A 15503-nucleotide genomic window follows, 5' to 3' on the forward strand; every position below is an offset into this window, starting at 1 on the left:
AGGCGCTTCTCCTGTGTGCCCTGGCCAGGAATTGAACCCAGGACTTCCACATGCTGGGCTGATGCTCTACCACTGAGCCAACTGACCAAGGCCTCCTACGTACTTTTTTTTTTCTTAATTTAAGTGAGAAGAGGGGAGATAGATTCCCACTTGTGCCCTGACCGGGATCCACCCAACAACCCCCATCAAGGGCCGATGCTCTGCCCATCTGGGGCTGATGCTCAAGTATCGCCCTATTTTTAGCACCTGGAGATAGAAACATCCTCAGTGCCCAGGGCCAATTCACTTGAATCAATCAAGCCATGGCTGCAGGAGAAGAAGAGAGAGGGAGAAAAGGAGGAGGGGAAGAGTGGAGAAGCAAATGGTTACTTCTCCCACGTGCCCTGACCAGGAATCAAACCTGGGACTTCCACATGCTGATTGATGCTTTACCACTAAGCCAACTGGCCAGGGCTGCTCCTGCCTACCTTTTACAGTCTGACTCTGGAAGCCTTTGTAATCATGTGGTTGAGTCAGGATTCTTACCCTGGTCTCTATAGTTCCAAAGCCCATTTCCTTCCTGTTCTCATATGACACTGTGGGTGTGTGTAGTATCAGTATGTTCCTAGCTACTTTTTCAATCTAGAGCTGCTGTGGCTCAGTGCAAATCATGTAGGCTGTGTGTGCCTTTTGGCCAAGCAGCTGTTTTTCAATTAATGGCCATTCTTTCTATAGTTTTATAAATAATAAACAAAGCAAAATTTTCTCCTTGTATTAGTGGATCTAGGGCACAAAGGCAACAAACACTCTGCTCGTGGAGAGGTGGTGTGCCATGTGCTTAGTCGGGGTGATGGGACTGGTGGTGTGTGGATGTCTTTCCATGCCTATTCGTCCTTTTACAGAAGTACATCCACTACTGGGTGTGAAGGGGGATGGCAAATCCAAGAAGAAGCAAGCAGGCCGGCCTAAAGGATCAAAAGGTAAAGAGAAAGATTCTCCATTTAAACCGAAACTCTACAAAGGGGACAGAGGTTTACCTCTGGAAGGATCAGCGAAGGGTAAAGTGCAGGCGGAACTCAGCCAGCCCTTGACAGGTAAGGACACATTGGGAGCACTGTCTGGCTTGCTTTGTGGCCTTGCTTTGTACAGCCCCTGACTCTGTTTACCTGCAGCATTTTTTCCTTCCTTCCCTCCTTTTTCTAAGTGGAAGATACTCTCCAAGTTTTAAGCTGCCAAGAAGGGCAGGCTGAACCAGATTTGGCTTAATTCAGTGGCTCTTAATCTTGGGTCCCTAAATAGGTTGCAAGGAATCTACATTCCCTTGATATTATATGCAGACTATTGTGTGAGTATTTTTGTGGAGAAGATCTCCATACCTTTAGGTAGAGTCCTGTCAGAATCCATGCCAGGACTCTAAAGGGGTTGCTCCAACCAGCAACCCCTGATTTAATTAATTCCTTCATCTGTATTTGCTCCTAGATGTTTTGTTTGGCCTCAAATGAAAGAGCAATACAGATAACCAGAACCATAGCTTGCTTTACACAACCCCTGACTAACTGTAGCATCTTTTCTCTGCTTCCCTCCCTCCCTCCCTCTTTCTTTCCTCAAATTGTTCAAATCCCAGCTTTTTCTCTCTCTCAGTCCAGAGACAAAAATGTTGTTGGTAGTATCATCATGATTAAAAAGAATAAGAGGTGTCTTTATTTTTTCAGATTACCAAAAAGACAGATACTGCAGTATCTGTGTAGCTTCTTAACACCTAAGCCTTTCAAAACTTACTGAGTTTTCTTTTATGTGACTGAGGGATTTTTATTGGGGGATGGGAGAACAGTTTCAATTTTCTATCACATATTTATGAATCTAGGCTAAATGGTCTCTTGTTTGGAAACCAGTAATCAAATTAAGAGTTCATTTCTATTCAAACATTGTTGGGTTTTGGAAACTTTATGTACAAGCTTAAAATTACAAGTTTAACTACTTGAGTTAATTCAGTACTCTAAATTTTCTGCGGCTAGGTCAGTTGGCTCAGAGGCCGGGGTGTCCCTCCCCCCACCCTGCTTTACAATATTAATGTAAATGCGTTATTAATGTAAACGCATTCATCCACCTGTGCTGATACGATGCACTGGACGTGAGGCAGAGTTCCTGTTCACACCCTGTCACTGAGTCATTGTGCACACGAGTTCTCTTCTGCAGAGAAGCTGAAGCACTCAATTACTCGCTGTTTTGAATATTCTGCCTCAGATTAGCTAGACTGTGGTTTTTTTTCAGCTAATCATCACACCACTGAGCACCACCATTTCTTTCTGACAGTATTTACGGTGCTTCACTGTGATCGGTTTCTACCTCCACATTCAGTCCACCTAAGGCTCTCTGGATAGCTTTTAAAATAGTCTGGAAGAGTTATATAAATTTTGTTAGCAAAGATTGCAGATTAATTGACTTATTAAATAAAAACGATTGTTTCATAACTCACTTCTTGCACAAGCTGATACCACTACAGAAGAAACAATTTAAAGTTTAAATAGATTTTCCTGGCCCAAAGAGCTGAAATGCTTTAGGGTAATTTAAAATGTGGCCAAACATACTGATTTAATTGAAATATTGTAGGACATAGCCTCCTAGCTTCTTGGAAACCCATCTGTAAATAATTATTTGCTTTGTTGTAAATAAATGGTAAATAAACCATTTAAAGTTTTAAAATCTCACATTTTTTTCTCTCTATAATACAGTGATTTCAGCTTTTAATTTTAGTTGATGTGGTCACTAAAACAACTAAAACATCTCTGGCATTTGCTAAAGTGGGTTTGCGTCCCAGGCCCTATGAAGCACTGTTAGCGTTCCAGCCGAGTATGACTGCAGTGGTGCTTCTCAGCTGCGCTTCAGCATGTCTACAAGGGTCCGAATCAGCATGTTGAAAGAAAATGTTTACTCAGCCTTAAAGGAATGGGTCTTTTTAGTCACTAAAATTCTCAAAATACTGAATATAGTTTTTGTTTTTTAAGCAAGAGAGAGACAGAGAGAGGGACAGATAGGGACAGACAGGAAGGGAGAGAGATGAGAAGCATCAATTCTTCATTGCGGCAATTTAGTTGTTCATTGATTGCTTTCTCATATGTCCCTTGACCAGCCGAGCCAGTGACATTGGGGTCATGTCTATGATCCCATACTCAAGCCAGAGATCTGTACTCAAGCCAGTGAATGACCTTGGGGGTTTCAAAACTGGGTTCTCTGCATCCCAGGCCGATGCTCTACCCGCTGTGCCACTGCCTAATATGTAGACTACATATTTTAGTATTGGACAAATCAGCATTTCAGAGCTGCTTCTAGTAACAATAGATTCCTTTAAACAAGGGCCTATTAGAAATTTGTTCTCACTCACTTTGCTGACAAAGTTAATGAGGCACCCACCTCATGAAAGGCTGGAATCTATATGTTGGAATAACAGTTCTTCAAACTGGATTTTTATTTTCTACATTATTTTTATTAGGCACTTAAGTGGTCAACGTTAAGTAGAGGAAACTTTTTTAACAGCTTCATTCTTTAAGAGAACTGGAGGAGACTTTCACACAACAGAGCCAGGGTAATGGTACATTTTCTGGCAACACACAGACAAAACAACTGCAGAGACTATTGCTAACATTTCACCAGTCTCACATGATTGCGTGCATGTGTACTTGCCCATGTGAGCTAGGCTTCCTCTGCCTGTTTTCTCCTTTCTTCTCTGACCTTGATGCCTTGATCTTTTACTGAATTGACATCTCAAAACCGAACCCGCCAGATTAAACTCCAGAGTTTGCTGAGGGGCAGGGTCATTAAAAAAACCTCATAGGGGCATTGTGGTTTGTTCTAAGACTTTTCTCCGAAGGGCTGTATCCAGCTTTATCAACTGGCTGCAGTGTGATCTGGATCTCTGTACTGGGTGGAAATCTGAGGGAGAGTGGTGAAACTGGGAATTACAGACAGCTCCATCAGAAGTCTCAGTTTCAGGACAACCCGTCATGTCTTTTGTGTGGGGTTTTCAGACAACAGTATGGCATCATCCAGTACCACGGTCAGCTTGGAGAGCCCAGAGCAAGCACAGGCTGGCTGGCTAAGGCTGGCTGGCACCTGCTGTTGATTTTCACATGGCACCAAGTCCACAGTGTTAAAAACTGGCATTTGAGTCCCATGTTTCTCCACACCTTGGAGATTGTCAATAAAAGCAGCATACTGTCATTGTAGATTTCCAGGTGTTAAGAAATGAAATCTGATCTAGAATGCCTGAGGCTGACCCATCTTCAAAAAATCAATTCAGGTGCTTGCTTCAGTGGCACCAATACTAGACTAATTGGAATGATTAGTATGGCCCTTGTGCCAGAATCACACACGCACACCCACAGTCAATTCAGTGTGAGGAATACATTTGTAGATTCAAGGTTTTGTGGATCGCCCCTCCTCAAAATGCCCTAGTTTTGCATTAGAGCTAAATTGTTTGGAGGCAGAATTAATCAGCCGTGTTACTGCTCAGGTTAGATTAAAAACACAACTGTTGGCCTTGGCTAGTTGAGTCAGTTATAGAGTGTTGGCCCGGTGTATGGAAGTCCTCCTGTGTTCAACTCCCATTCAGGGCACACAGGAGAAGTGACCATCTGCTTCTCTACCCCTCCCCCTTCTCTCTCTTTCTCTCTATCCCTCTCCTGCAGACATGGCTCAATTGGCTTGAGTAAGCTGGCCTCGGATGCTGAAGATAGCTCCATGGCCTCTGCCTCAGGCACTAAAAAAATGATTCCATTTGCAGTGGAGCAGTGCCCCAGAGCATCACCCCCAGTGGGCTTGCTGGGTGGATCCTGGTCAGGGCGCATGCAGGAGTCTGTCTCTCTGCCTCCCCTCCTCTCAATAAAAAGAACAACAACAAAAAAACCCCCAACTGTTAAAATATGCAATTGAGCAGTTAAGGAAGAAACTTCAGTAAGCCCTGATTAGCCCTGACAAAGCTGCTGTAGTGTGTTCTGTATTACAGCAGGACAGTATGCATTTCAGGGGAAGATTGGAAGACAGACCACTATAGAAATAATCTGGCTGTCTGGAATCTAGGGCTCAGAAAATTCTTCCCTATCAAACAGTTCATCAGAATTGGATAGCACCAGTGGACCAATATCCATGAAGACACACTTTCTGTGATGAGGGAGGGACCATCAATGAAGTGTGGTGAGGGTGACCCTGAACTTGGGACTTTTTGGAAAGGCTAGATCAACATGGCACCTATCAGGTTCCCCACAATTACCTCATTAGACACTCTCCAAAAGACATTCCTCAGATCAGAAGCTTGAGATGTGAACAGAACCACTCGGGTCCCTGTTGCCCTGTGATTGCTCGAGGATTACCCAAGAACTGGGGCTGCTTGGTAGTAAACATCACAGTAGTGAGTGTGACAGTGTTGTGGGCTGTCAACATATGTGATCTAAAGGCCTCCTGAGGTGGGTCTGAAGGGATTGGTGTGCACTTGAGTCTAATGGGGGTGGCAAAGACCAAAATGAGCAGAGGCACCGCTGCTTGGGTGGACAGGCACCGGGAAGAATGCCCTGCATTTGGCCTCCACTGGCTTGCTGATACCGGCCCCCCTCTCAGGCCTCCAAACCACTTCCCAGATCTCTGTTTTGAATGCTTGGTAGTGAGTGAAGGTTGTTATTCCCCTCTTCTTCCCTTTTTTTTTTTTTTTTTTTTTTACGGAGACAGAGTGAGGGATAGACAGGGACAGACAGACAGGAATGGAGAGATGAGAAGCATCAATCATTAGTTTTTCGTTGCGCATTGCGACACCTTAGTTGTTCATTGATTGCTTTCTCATATGTGCCTTGACCATGGGCCTTCAGCGGACTGAGTAACCCTTTGCCTGAGCCAGTGACCTTGGGTCCAAGCTGGTGAGCTTTTGCTCAAACCAGATGAGCCCGTGCTCAAGCTGGCGACCTCAGGGTCTTGAACCTGGGCCTTCTGCATCCCAGTCTGATGCTCTGTCCACTGCGCCACCGCCTGGTCAGGCTCTTCTTCCCTTTTAAAAAAAGGATCGGCCCTGGCCGGTTGGCTCAGCGGTAGAGCGTCGGCCTAGTGTGCGGAGGACCTGGGTTCGATTCCCGGCCAGGGCACACAGGAGAAGCGCCCATTTGCTTCTCCACCCCTCTGCCGCGCCTTCCTCTCTGTCTCTCTCTTCCCCTCCCGCAGCCAAGGCTCCATTGGAGCAAAGATGGCCTGGGCGCTGGGGATGGCTCTGTGGCCTCTGCCCCAGGCGCTAGAGTGGCTCTGGTCGCAACATGGTGACGCCCAGGATGGGCAGAGCATTCAGAGCATTGCCCCCTGGTGGGTAGAGCGTCGCCCCACGGTGGGCGTGCCGGGTAGATCCCGGTCGGGCACATGCGGGAGTCTGTCTGACTGTCTCTCCCTGTTTCCAGCTTCAGAAAAATGCAAAAAAAAAAAAAGATCAATCACTCAAAAACTAATTTATGAATTTCTGCTAAAATTAGATGATTATTTGGATATTCTTTCTCATTCTTGGTGATTTTATTAGCTGACTCCAGTAATGTTTAAAAATCAATATCCAGCCTGACCAGGCGGTGGTGCAGTGGATAGAGCGTCAGACTGGGATGCGGAAGACCTAGATTCGAGACCCCGAGGTCGCCAGCTTGAAGGTGGGCTCATCTGGTTTGAGCAAAAATTCACCAGCTTGGACCCAAGGTCGCTGGTTCAAGCAAGGGGTTACTCGGTCCGCTGAAGGCCCATGGTCAAGGCACATATGAGAAAGCAATCAATGAACAACTAAGATGTCGCAATGTGCAACGAAAAACTAATGATGGATGCTTCTCATCTCTCCGTTCCTGTCTGTCTGTCCCTGTCTATCCCTCACTCTGACTCTCTGTCTCTGTAAAAAATAAAATAAAATAAAATAAATAAAAATCAATATCCAGTATTTTCTTTCTTTTTTTTTTTTCCTGAAGCTGGAAACGGGGAGAGACAGTCAGACAGACTCCCGCATGCGCCCGACCGGGATCCACCCGGCACGCCCACCAGGGGCAACGCTCTGCCCACCAGGGGGCGATGCTCTGCCCCTCCGGGGCCTCGCTCTTCCGCGACCAGAGCCACTCTAGCGCCTGGGGCAAAGGCCAAGGAGCCATTCCCATCGCCCGCCTGGGCCATCCTTGCTCCAATGGAGCCTCGGCTGCGGGAGGGGAAGAGAGAGACAGAGAGGAAGGAGGGGGGGTGGAGAAGCAAATGGGCGCTTCTCCTATGTGCCCTGGCCGGGAATCGAACCCGGGTCCCCCGCACGCCAGGCCGACGCTCTACCGCTGAGCCAACCGGCCAGGGCCTATCCAGTATTTTCTTAAGCCACCTGGCTTGGGCCGCTATTGGAAGGTACCAGTAGCAGCTGTTCATCATGAGCTGAATTTTATATTATTGTAGATTGTCTTTATGTTGCAACTAGGTAATAATATGTGCTTGTTCATAGTATGAGTGTTCTGGTTTTGGTTTGTTCTGGTTTTTCTGTCATGATTTAAGCTTAATGTCAATGTTGTATTCATTTTAAAACTATATTAGTTAGGTTACCTGAGGGGACAGTCAGCAAAACTAACCTTAAAGGCCTGATAGTCCTGTGGCATAGATTCTTATCAAGAATTTTTAAAAAATAAAGCCTTGGCCAGATCGCTCGGTTGGAGCGTCGTCCCACAGCGTGGAGTCTGCTGGTGGGGTTCCCCGGTCAGGGCACATCCAGGAGCAGCTCGGTGTTCCTGTCTCTCTCCCTGCCTCTCAAAATAAATAAATAAACTCAAGAGATTAATTGTTATGTTTTTTGCTGTTGTTGAAAGAGATCTGCATAACTGGTGCTTAATAAGCTTTATCTTACTGAGCTATATAAAGTTTAAATTTGATTTTTGACATGATAGCATTCAGGAGAGTATAATTTTATTCTTTTCTCAGGCAAATGGGAATGTAGTTTTATTTATTGCCAGTTTTCATTTGTGCTTTAATTTTTACTTTAAAAGTCAGGTTAAAAGCAAAGTTTATAAATGAGTACTTTTCTTTTATAACTTGGGCAATTATTTTTAACCGTTTTCCCTTGAAGTGGCATATGCTTCCCCATTCCCAGTGGCTTCTGGGAGGATTTTCTTCACCTTGTTCTCTTTTTACACTCCTAGTTAATATTTCACAGCAGCCCATTTAAGGATGTCCCTCAGAGGTTGAACAGCTTCTATGGAATAATCAGGAAAGTGTTCATTTGATTTTACTCTTGAGGATTTTATTTGCTGATCAGTTGTTGGCACACAGAAATGCCAGCAGTAGCTTTCATTAACATTTCGTCATATTTGGAATTCTAAGGTGATGAGAAAGTCACTTAAGGAATGGGGGTGCTTGGAAACGGGTTTGTTGCTCACTATTAATCACTTAGTGACTAATCAGTCTAATATATGAAAGATTTGAAGATGTGTCCTAGAATTTCCTTTACTTTTTGGATTAAAAAGTAGTTTTTGTTAACACCTTGGATAATGGTTAATTAGCAGCCTAGAAAATGTATAAAACTCTGATTGTTTTGCTTTTGTTTGCCCTTTGGGCCAGTACTGACAAAGTAGGGGATGGAAGTTTGGGTTTTGGATTATTGCTTCAATGAGGAAGAGTTCAAGTGGGATTGGGAGTTAGAGTTGGTTTTAACTTAAAGGGGAAATTTTTAGCCCATGTGTGCTTGTCATGCATCATCCAGCATTCCTTGGTCTTTCTGTTGTAACTAACTGGTCTAAATGATACTAAAAGAAACCTTTTTGTGTCTAATCTCTTTAGCAGGGGGAGCAATCTCTGAACTGTTATGAAGATCCATGAAGTACTCCGTTCTTCCCCACTTTTCCATCATGTGGCCTCTGGACACTGTTCAGTAATTTGAAATTGACTTTTAATTTAAAAAGAATGCCTCTACTTCACCCAGGAGGTGGAAGGAGTGAATTTTATGTTTGAAGACGTGAATTATGAAAGAAAAGTATACGCCCCTTCCCTTTCAAGCATAAGTCCAAATAGTCTCTCAGGAATGAGGATTTGTGAAGACATCAAATGGGAGTTTAACTCATTTAAATTTTAATACTGAGTTATGTTGCTGGAGAAAAGATACCTGTTCTGCTCATCTCAGTTTATTGTACCCGGCATCATTTTGACCTGTTGTTTCCTGTCTCCTTCTATCCTCATGCATGTCCTTTTTTTAAGATTTTTTGGTTTTGTTTTGTATTTTTCTGAAGTGAGAAGCGGGGAGGCAGTCTGACTCCCGCATGCGCCTGACCGGGATCCTCCCGGCATGCCCACCAGGGGGGCGGTGCTCTGCCCATCTGGGGTGTTGCTTCGTTGTAGCCGGAGCCATTCTAGCACCTGAGGTGGAGGCCATAGAGCCATCCTCAGTGCCCGGGCCAGCTTTGCTCCAATGGAGCCTTGGCTGCGGGAGGGGAAGAGAGAGATAGAGAGGAAGGAGAGGGGGAAGGGTAGAGAAGCAGATGAGCGCTTCTCCTGTGTGCCCTGGCCGGGAATCGAACCTGGGACTTCCACATGCTGGGCCAACGCTCTACCACTGAGCCAACCGGCCAGGGCTCAGTGCATGTCCTTGAGTGACTGGTTCTTATCTGAACTTCTGCTACCAGTATCCTTGACAGACTTCTGTTGCATATTTCATTTTGAAACTTACCCTCTCATCAGATAGCTTCTATATTTCCATATTGTGTACAGAGGATGGTCAAAAAAGAAAGTGCTCGAAACATTTGAAATTAGAAAGGTAAGAAAGATGAGAAAGACCACCTCTTCCTAACATAGCCCATTTTGCTTAAGCTGGGCTATAAGAGAGGTTTTTCCTTTACTGCATATTTTCCTCCAATATTGGTTCATCCTCTTTAATCATGGCTTTTTTGAAGATAGCTAGTTTCATTCGTCTCCAGCAAAGAATCATCTGTAGTTTATATTGCTTTACTTATGCTGGCTTCCAGAGATGGAAACAAACGGAGGTGTCTTCAAGCTACTTTTTTATTGGGGTGAGGGAATCTATGCAAGGACTAAAGTAAAGCCGTCCAAAATCAAAGCAGCAACAACAGTTCAAATCACAAATGAAGGAACAAAAAAAATTTTTTTTTACCATTGCTTGTGGATATCTAACCCTTCCATCCATCACTGCGTGTTTCCCCCTTCTCATGTCCAAGCTCCTTTTCCTTATGATGTTTCAGTCACTTCCTTTCTGTGAAAGGTTGCTTAGCTTTTAACTTTTTTTTTTTTTTTACATTTTGCTTTTGCTGTTCTTTTATATAAAAAGTAGCGGATTGGATGGATGTGTACATTCGGTGTTTGAAATCCTCTGAAAATCCAGAGTGAAGAAACCAGGTGTGTGGGAGCTCTAGTTCTCTGCGTAGAGCGGTAGCTGACCAGAAGTGTTTAACCTGGTACATCGTTTTCACAGTATTTTCAAAGGAGAGTTTAAACACTGCTTATTGTGAAATCTCTTGTCAGCTGGTGGGTGCTCCTATAGGTAGCCAAACAAGCTGATTAGCTTTTGGATTTTAGGATAGAAATTAAAGTAGAACACATCAGTAAGAGGCTCTTCTGTTCCATCTTTTAAAACCAAAATATTCAGTAGTTGAAGAGCTCTCCTTGAGTCAGTTTCAATATGTCTGTATTTTTAGATGCCACTGCTTTTTCTTCACATGCTCACTCTGTGGACTTCATTTGCTGTTTCATCCCAGGGCAGCAGTTGAGATTAATAGGTGGCTCGCTCACAGCTTTTCGTTTACAGGCATCACTTCGTTCCCTGACTCTGCTGTACACTGTGATGGTGTGCAGACGGTGATGCAAAGGTTTCTGGCAGCAGCTCCTAATGATTATTTTTGCTTTGGGGATATTTTTCAGCTCCTAAAATTTCTATTTCAGTTTGATTTTCCCAATTGTACAGTTTAAGCATTTCTCTCCATCCCTTTTGTCATGCTCCTCTCCCCCTTTTGTTTTTTAATGTTCTGTAGTTTTGTACAAGATGAGACTTAGCCTTGGGTACTTCTTGCTGAAGCTTTAATGCTTTGTAAATAAAATCGGATGTTTATTAAAGAACAGGTGTAGGTGCTTGTTTGTAGGCACTGATCCCTTCTGAAATGCACTGCCCCTGAGCTTGGTGTGGCAGAAGGCAGCTCAGTGCACTGGCGTTCGATCTTTCTCTGGAGGTACAGAGCTGGGAGGTTGGGGACGGCTGGGCAGTCCAGGTGTCTGCCTCTGGACAAGATCAGAAATAATTCATATAAAAGGTGTTAAGTCAAAAGACTTTCTGGGAATGATCTGTCTCCAAATTTTTAAATTCAGCAAAGTGTATGTGACTACTGTGTAGAGGCCCCAGTGCTAGGAGGTATTCTGGAGGCTGTAAATTGCATGCCAGGAGCGGCCTGCCTTCCAGGGAGCTTTTTCTTATTGTGTAAGTACAGTTAAGTTTCTCTCGACTAGCCTTTCCCCCCAAGATTAAATAACTTTAGAACCATTGAACACTCAATGTCTCCTTAACAATAAGGTTTCATGCCTGACCAGGCGGTGGTGCAGTGGATAGAACGTCAGACTGGGACACAGAGGACCCAGGTTCCAAACCCTGGGGTCACTGACTGGAAGCCCAAGGTTGCTGGCTTGAGCAAAGGGCCACTCGCTCTGCTGCAGCCCCCTGGTCAAGGCACATATGAAAAAGAAAGCAATGAACAACTAAGTTGCCACAATGAAGACTTGATGCTTCTCATCTCTCTCCTGTCTGTCCCTATCTGTCCCTCTCTCTGTCACACACACAAAAAAATTTCATAAAGTCTTTTTAAGTCTTTGATTTTAATAATCAAATCTGAGTGTTTACTTACTAGTCTTTTCTGTTATGTGACTGAGAATCTGTCTTTGACATCATAGCTGTTTCATAGCAACGCTGGCTCAAGTGAAAGATGAGCTCCTCTGGTCTGTAGAGTGAGGTGAGCAGGCTGAGAGGTGGGGAGAAGTGTGCACCCTCTCCTCCAGATACTATCTTCGGTGCCCTTGGGAAAGAGAAGTGCCTGGAAGGTGGTGAGGAGCTGCGTTTAAATCGCTTACCTTGCTGATGAACTTTTGGATTCTTAAAGAGCTCTTGGCCTTGTCTTGATAACTCATTTCTGTTTAAAAGTCCTTACATATGGACAGTGTTTTATGCTTCCAAAGTGTTTTCTTGTATACTTTATCATTTCATGCTCAGAATGACCTTCTCTAAGTAGGCAAGAAGGTTTTAGTTTACAAAGGAGGAATTAGAAATTCAGGAAGGATAAGTCACTTGCCTCCCAGCCCAGAGTTCTTACTCCTTTCTATAGAAGGATTAGGAGTATTGAGAGTCAACAATTTAATTCAAATTAATCCTTTTTTTTTTAGATTTGTCATTTGATTTCTTATTTGGTTAGATTTAACTGGGGTTTTGAAAACCTTTAAGTTAGATCCCACAGTTTGGCTGGGAGGGGAAAGAGAAGTCTAGCTTCAGTGCATGTGAGGTTATTTGGAAACCCACTTCTGAAATCTTCATATTTGTCTTCCCAAGAGGTGGATTTAAATTCATTAAAAGGATGTGGAGAAAATGAAGACTAAGGTGGTCAGGAAGAAGCAGAGATTATGATGAAGCAACATTGTGACTTTTTTCCCTGCCTTGTGGCCTCGCTTGTTAATAAGGACTGGACTTTAGTTTATTAAGTGGCAGTGTTTTATTGACAGTGCATGCATCATATCTTTTGACTGTGAAGGATATCTCATGTCGAAGGAATTGAGTTACAATATCATAGAGGAGTCAACTGGAGTACCTTGGGGTGCTGGCTGAGGGTGGTGAAATGTCTACTGAGACATGAAGGCTTTGCCCACTAGTTTTATCATTGGAAGCCTGGTATTGGCCTTGTGTCTGCCTCTGGTGGCGACTTTACCTAAAACACTGGCTATCCCTGAGAAGCTGCGAGAAGCTGTGGGGAAAGTTATTGTCAATGCCACAGCCTGTACTGTCACCTGTGGCCTTGGCTATAAGGAAGAGACCGTCTGTGAGGTGGGCCCTGATGGAGTGAGAAGGAAGTGTACATCTCAGCGTTTGGAATGTCTGACCAACTGGATCTGTGGGATGCTCCACTTCACCATCCTTATAGGGAAGGAATTTGAGCTGGACTGTCTCAGTTCAGACATCCTGGAGATTGGGCAGGAAGCTTTCCGGTTCACCTGGAGACTTGCTCGGGGCATCATCTCAACTGAGGATGAAGTCTTCAAGCCCTTCCGAGCCCGTTCCCACTCTGTGAAGTTTGCATCTGCTCAGGAGTATGACTCTGGGACCTACCGATGTGATGTGCAGCTGTTAAGAAACTTGAGACTCGTCAAGAGGCTCTATTTTGGACTGAGGGTCCTTCCTCCTACCTTGGTGAACCTGAATTTTCACCATTCCCTCACCGAGAATCAGAAGTTGGTAGATGCGGGCCTGGAAGTGAATCTGGATAACTATTCCAGGCCTCACCATCCACCATGGAAGAAGACGGTGGCAATAACCTTGGGAATAGGAATTGCTAGCGGAGTGATTGGCGGCGTGTTGGTGAGCATTGCCTTGTGCTATGGGCTGAGGCTGGTCTTCAGCAGTGCCAACCCTCAGGACCTAACAGGCCTTGCTCCTGAAGGGCCGGCTGCCCAGGAAGCTATGCTTGGCAGCTAGCTCAGGAAGCCAGTTTTCAGCGGAGTGTTCTAGCTGCCTGACTTTTGATTAGCTAAGAGGGAGGGCTTTCCTGGAAAGTGCCCAAAGAGTGAGGGATGTGGGGAAGGGACAACATTGTGGTGGCAATGGGCAATCATCTCTAACGTCTTGTGCCACGTAGGAATCTCTTTCTGAGCTTCCCTGGCCATTAGGCACCCAGTAACCTGACTGCAGGCATCCCCCTACTGCTAGGAAGATTTCTGTCTTCCAAACTTGCATTTATTTTCTATTCTTTACAACTTGTATGCGTCCTCAACTCTTCGACCTCCTCCTTCCTTTTGAGCAGCATAATCACATAGAAGGATATATTAGTAATAGCTTTTCTAGTGAAAACATTTTTTTCCTCTTCAATAAAAATAATTGACTCTAGCTGTATGGAGTCCTAGTCTTTTCTGTCTTCAGTTAAAATTTTCTTGCATTTGTTTAAATCAATGGTAGTCAACCTGGTCCCTACCGCCCATGAGTGGGTGTTCCAGCTTTCATGGTGGGCAGTAGTGGAGCAACCAAAGTATAAATATAAAGATAGATTTAACTATAGTAAGTTGTTTTATAAAGATTTATCCTGCCAAACAGCGAAAATCCGACATAAAGTACTTGGTAAGTAATTATTATTATATGCTTTAACTTGCTGTAACTCTGCTTTATAGATTTTATAAAGTAAAGTTACTTACCTACTTTATAAATCACCATTACTGTGGAACCGGTGGGCGGTTAGAAAATTTTACTACTAACAGAGATACAAAAGTGGGCGGTAGGTATAAAAAGGTTGACTACTCCTGGTTTAAATTGTCCTATGATCGGTCTGGCTTTCGTTTACCTCGATTTTCTTAGAATAGACATGAACAAATTGTCTTGTAGTCGGGTATAGGCCCATGTACACCAGAGCCGAGGTTAGTAATGATATCTGACTCCATATGTCATAGACCATCACTAAATCTTAATAATTTATCTGTCCCTCCCCATACTCCCTGGTGAACCCTCTGTTCAGTGTTACATTGACTTCTGGCAAAACACTGGAGTCTTCATCTGATAGGTGTCCCCTGAAAAGTTCCTTGACTTGCTCCCTACTTTTCTCCTAACTCAGTATCCTGAAGTTTCTGTTCCTGGAAAGGTCAAATGTATTGGTTTCTTACAGCAGCCGAGGCCCCTTAAGGAAGGACTAGTACCTTCCTTCGGGGGAAATCCAACCTTAATACCCCTGAGCCATTCAGACTGGATCATAATTGGCTTGTTGAACCAGCAGGGAAAAGGCTCTTGGCCACCAGCCAGGATAGCTCTCAGAGAATTCGAGCATTTCTTCCCCTCACTGTTCTCTGGCTACAGAGGAGATAGTAGAAATCAAGGTTGGACTGGTGATTCTCTGCCCAAGCAGTGTCTGAACCACTTGGATGAGCTTTTGAAAAAGATTCCTGAGCCCCAACCCTGGGGATGCTAATCCAGTTTTAACTATGGTCAGTGGATATCTATGGTTTCCTCTACTTTTAATTTCAAAAAATGATGCCTGACCCTGTGGTGGCGCAATGGATAAAGCATTAACCTGGAATGCTGAGGTCTCTGATCTGGAACCCCAGGCTTGCCTGGTCAAAGCACATACAAGAGCCAACTACTATAAGTTGACGCTTCCTGCTCCTCAACCCCCCACTCCTCTCCTTTCTCTAAATCTGTAAGTAAAATCTTAAAAAGTAATAATTTTAAAAATGTCAAACCTGTATGAAAGTTGAAAGAAAGGTTTGGTGTATCTTTACCTAGATTGAACTGAACATTTTGCTATAATTACATTTCTAAAGAA

General features: G+C 44.1%; 2 protein-coding genes across 4 annotated transcripts in view; both read left to right on the forward strand.

The window, feature by feature from the left end:
- Positions 1-9087, forward strand: part of RBBP5 (RB binding protein 5, histone lysine methyltransferase complex subunit) — a 32175-nt gene extending 23088 nt beyond the window's left edge. Inside the window, exons 13-14 of one of the 3 annotated variants that reach the window (XM_066361956.1) lie at positions 882-1073; positions 8785-9087. In XM_066361956.1, coding sequence (XP_066218053.1) covers positions 882-1073; positions 8785-8813 — 221 coding nt within the window. In that variant the 3' untranslated portion in view covers positions 8814-9087. Of the gene's footprint in view, positions 1-881; positions 1151-8784 lie in introns of those variants that run through there. The other 2 variants (XM_066361957.1, XM_066361955.1) reach the window with 2 other exon arrangements.
- A 140-nt stretch (positions 9088-9227) lies between these two features.
- TMEM81 (transmembrane protein 81) lies at positions 9228-14073 on the forward strand. Its single transcript, XM_066361958.1, has one exon. The coding sequence runs from the start codon at positions 12836-12838 to the stop codon at positions 13673-13675; it is 840 nt and encodes a 279-aa protein (XP_066218055.1). The 5' UTR covers positions 9228-12835; the 3' UTR covers positions 13676-14073.
- Positions 14074-15503: the final 1430 nt, after the last annotated feature.

The sequence above is a fragment of the Saccopteryx leptura genome, chromosome 2 (assembly GCF_036850995.1).
Source record: "Saccopteryx leptura isolate mSacLep1 chromosome 2, mSacLep1_pri_phased_curated, whole genome shotgun sequence".
NCBI lineage: Eukaryota > Metazoa > Chordata > Mammalia > Chiroptera > Emballonuridae > Saccopteryx > Saccopteryx leptura.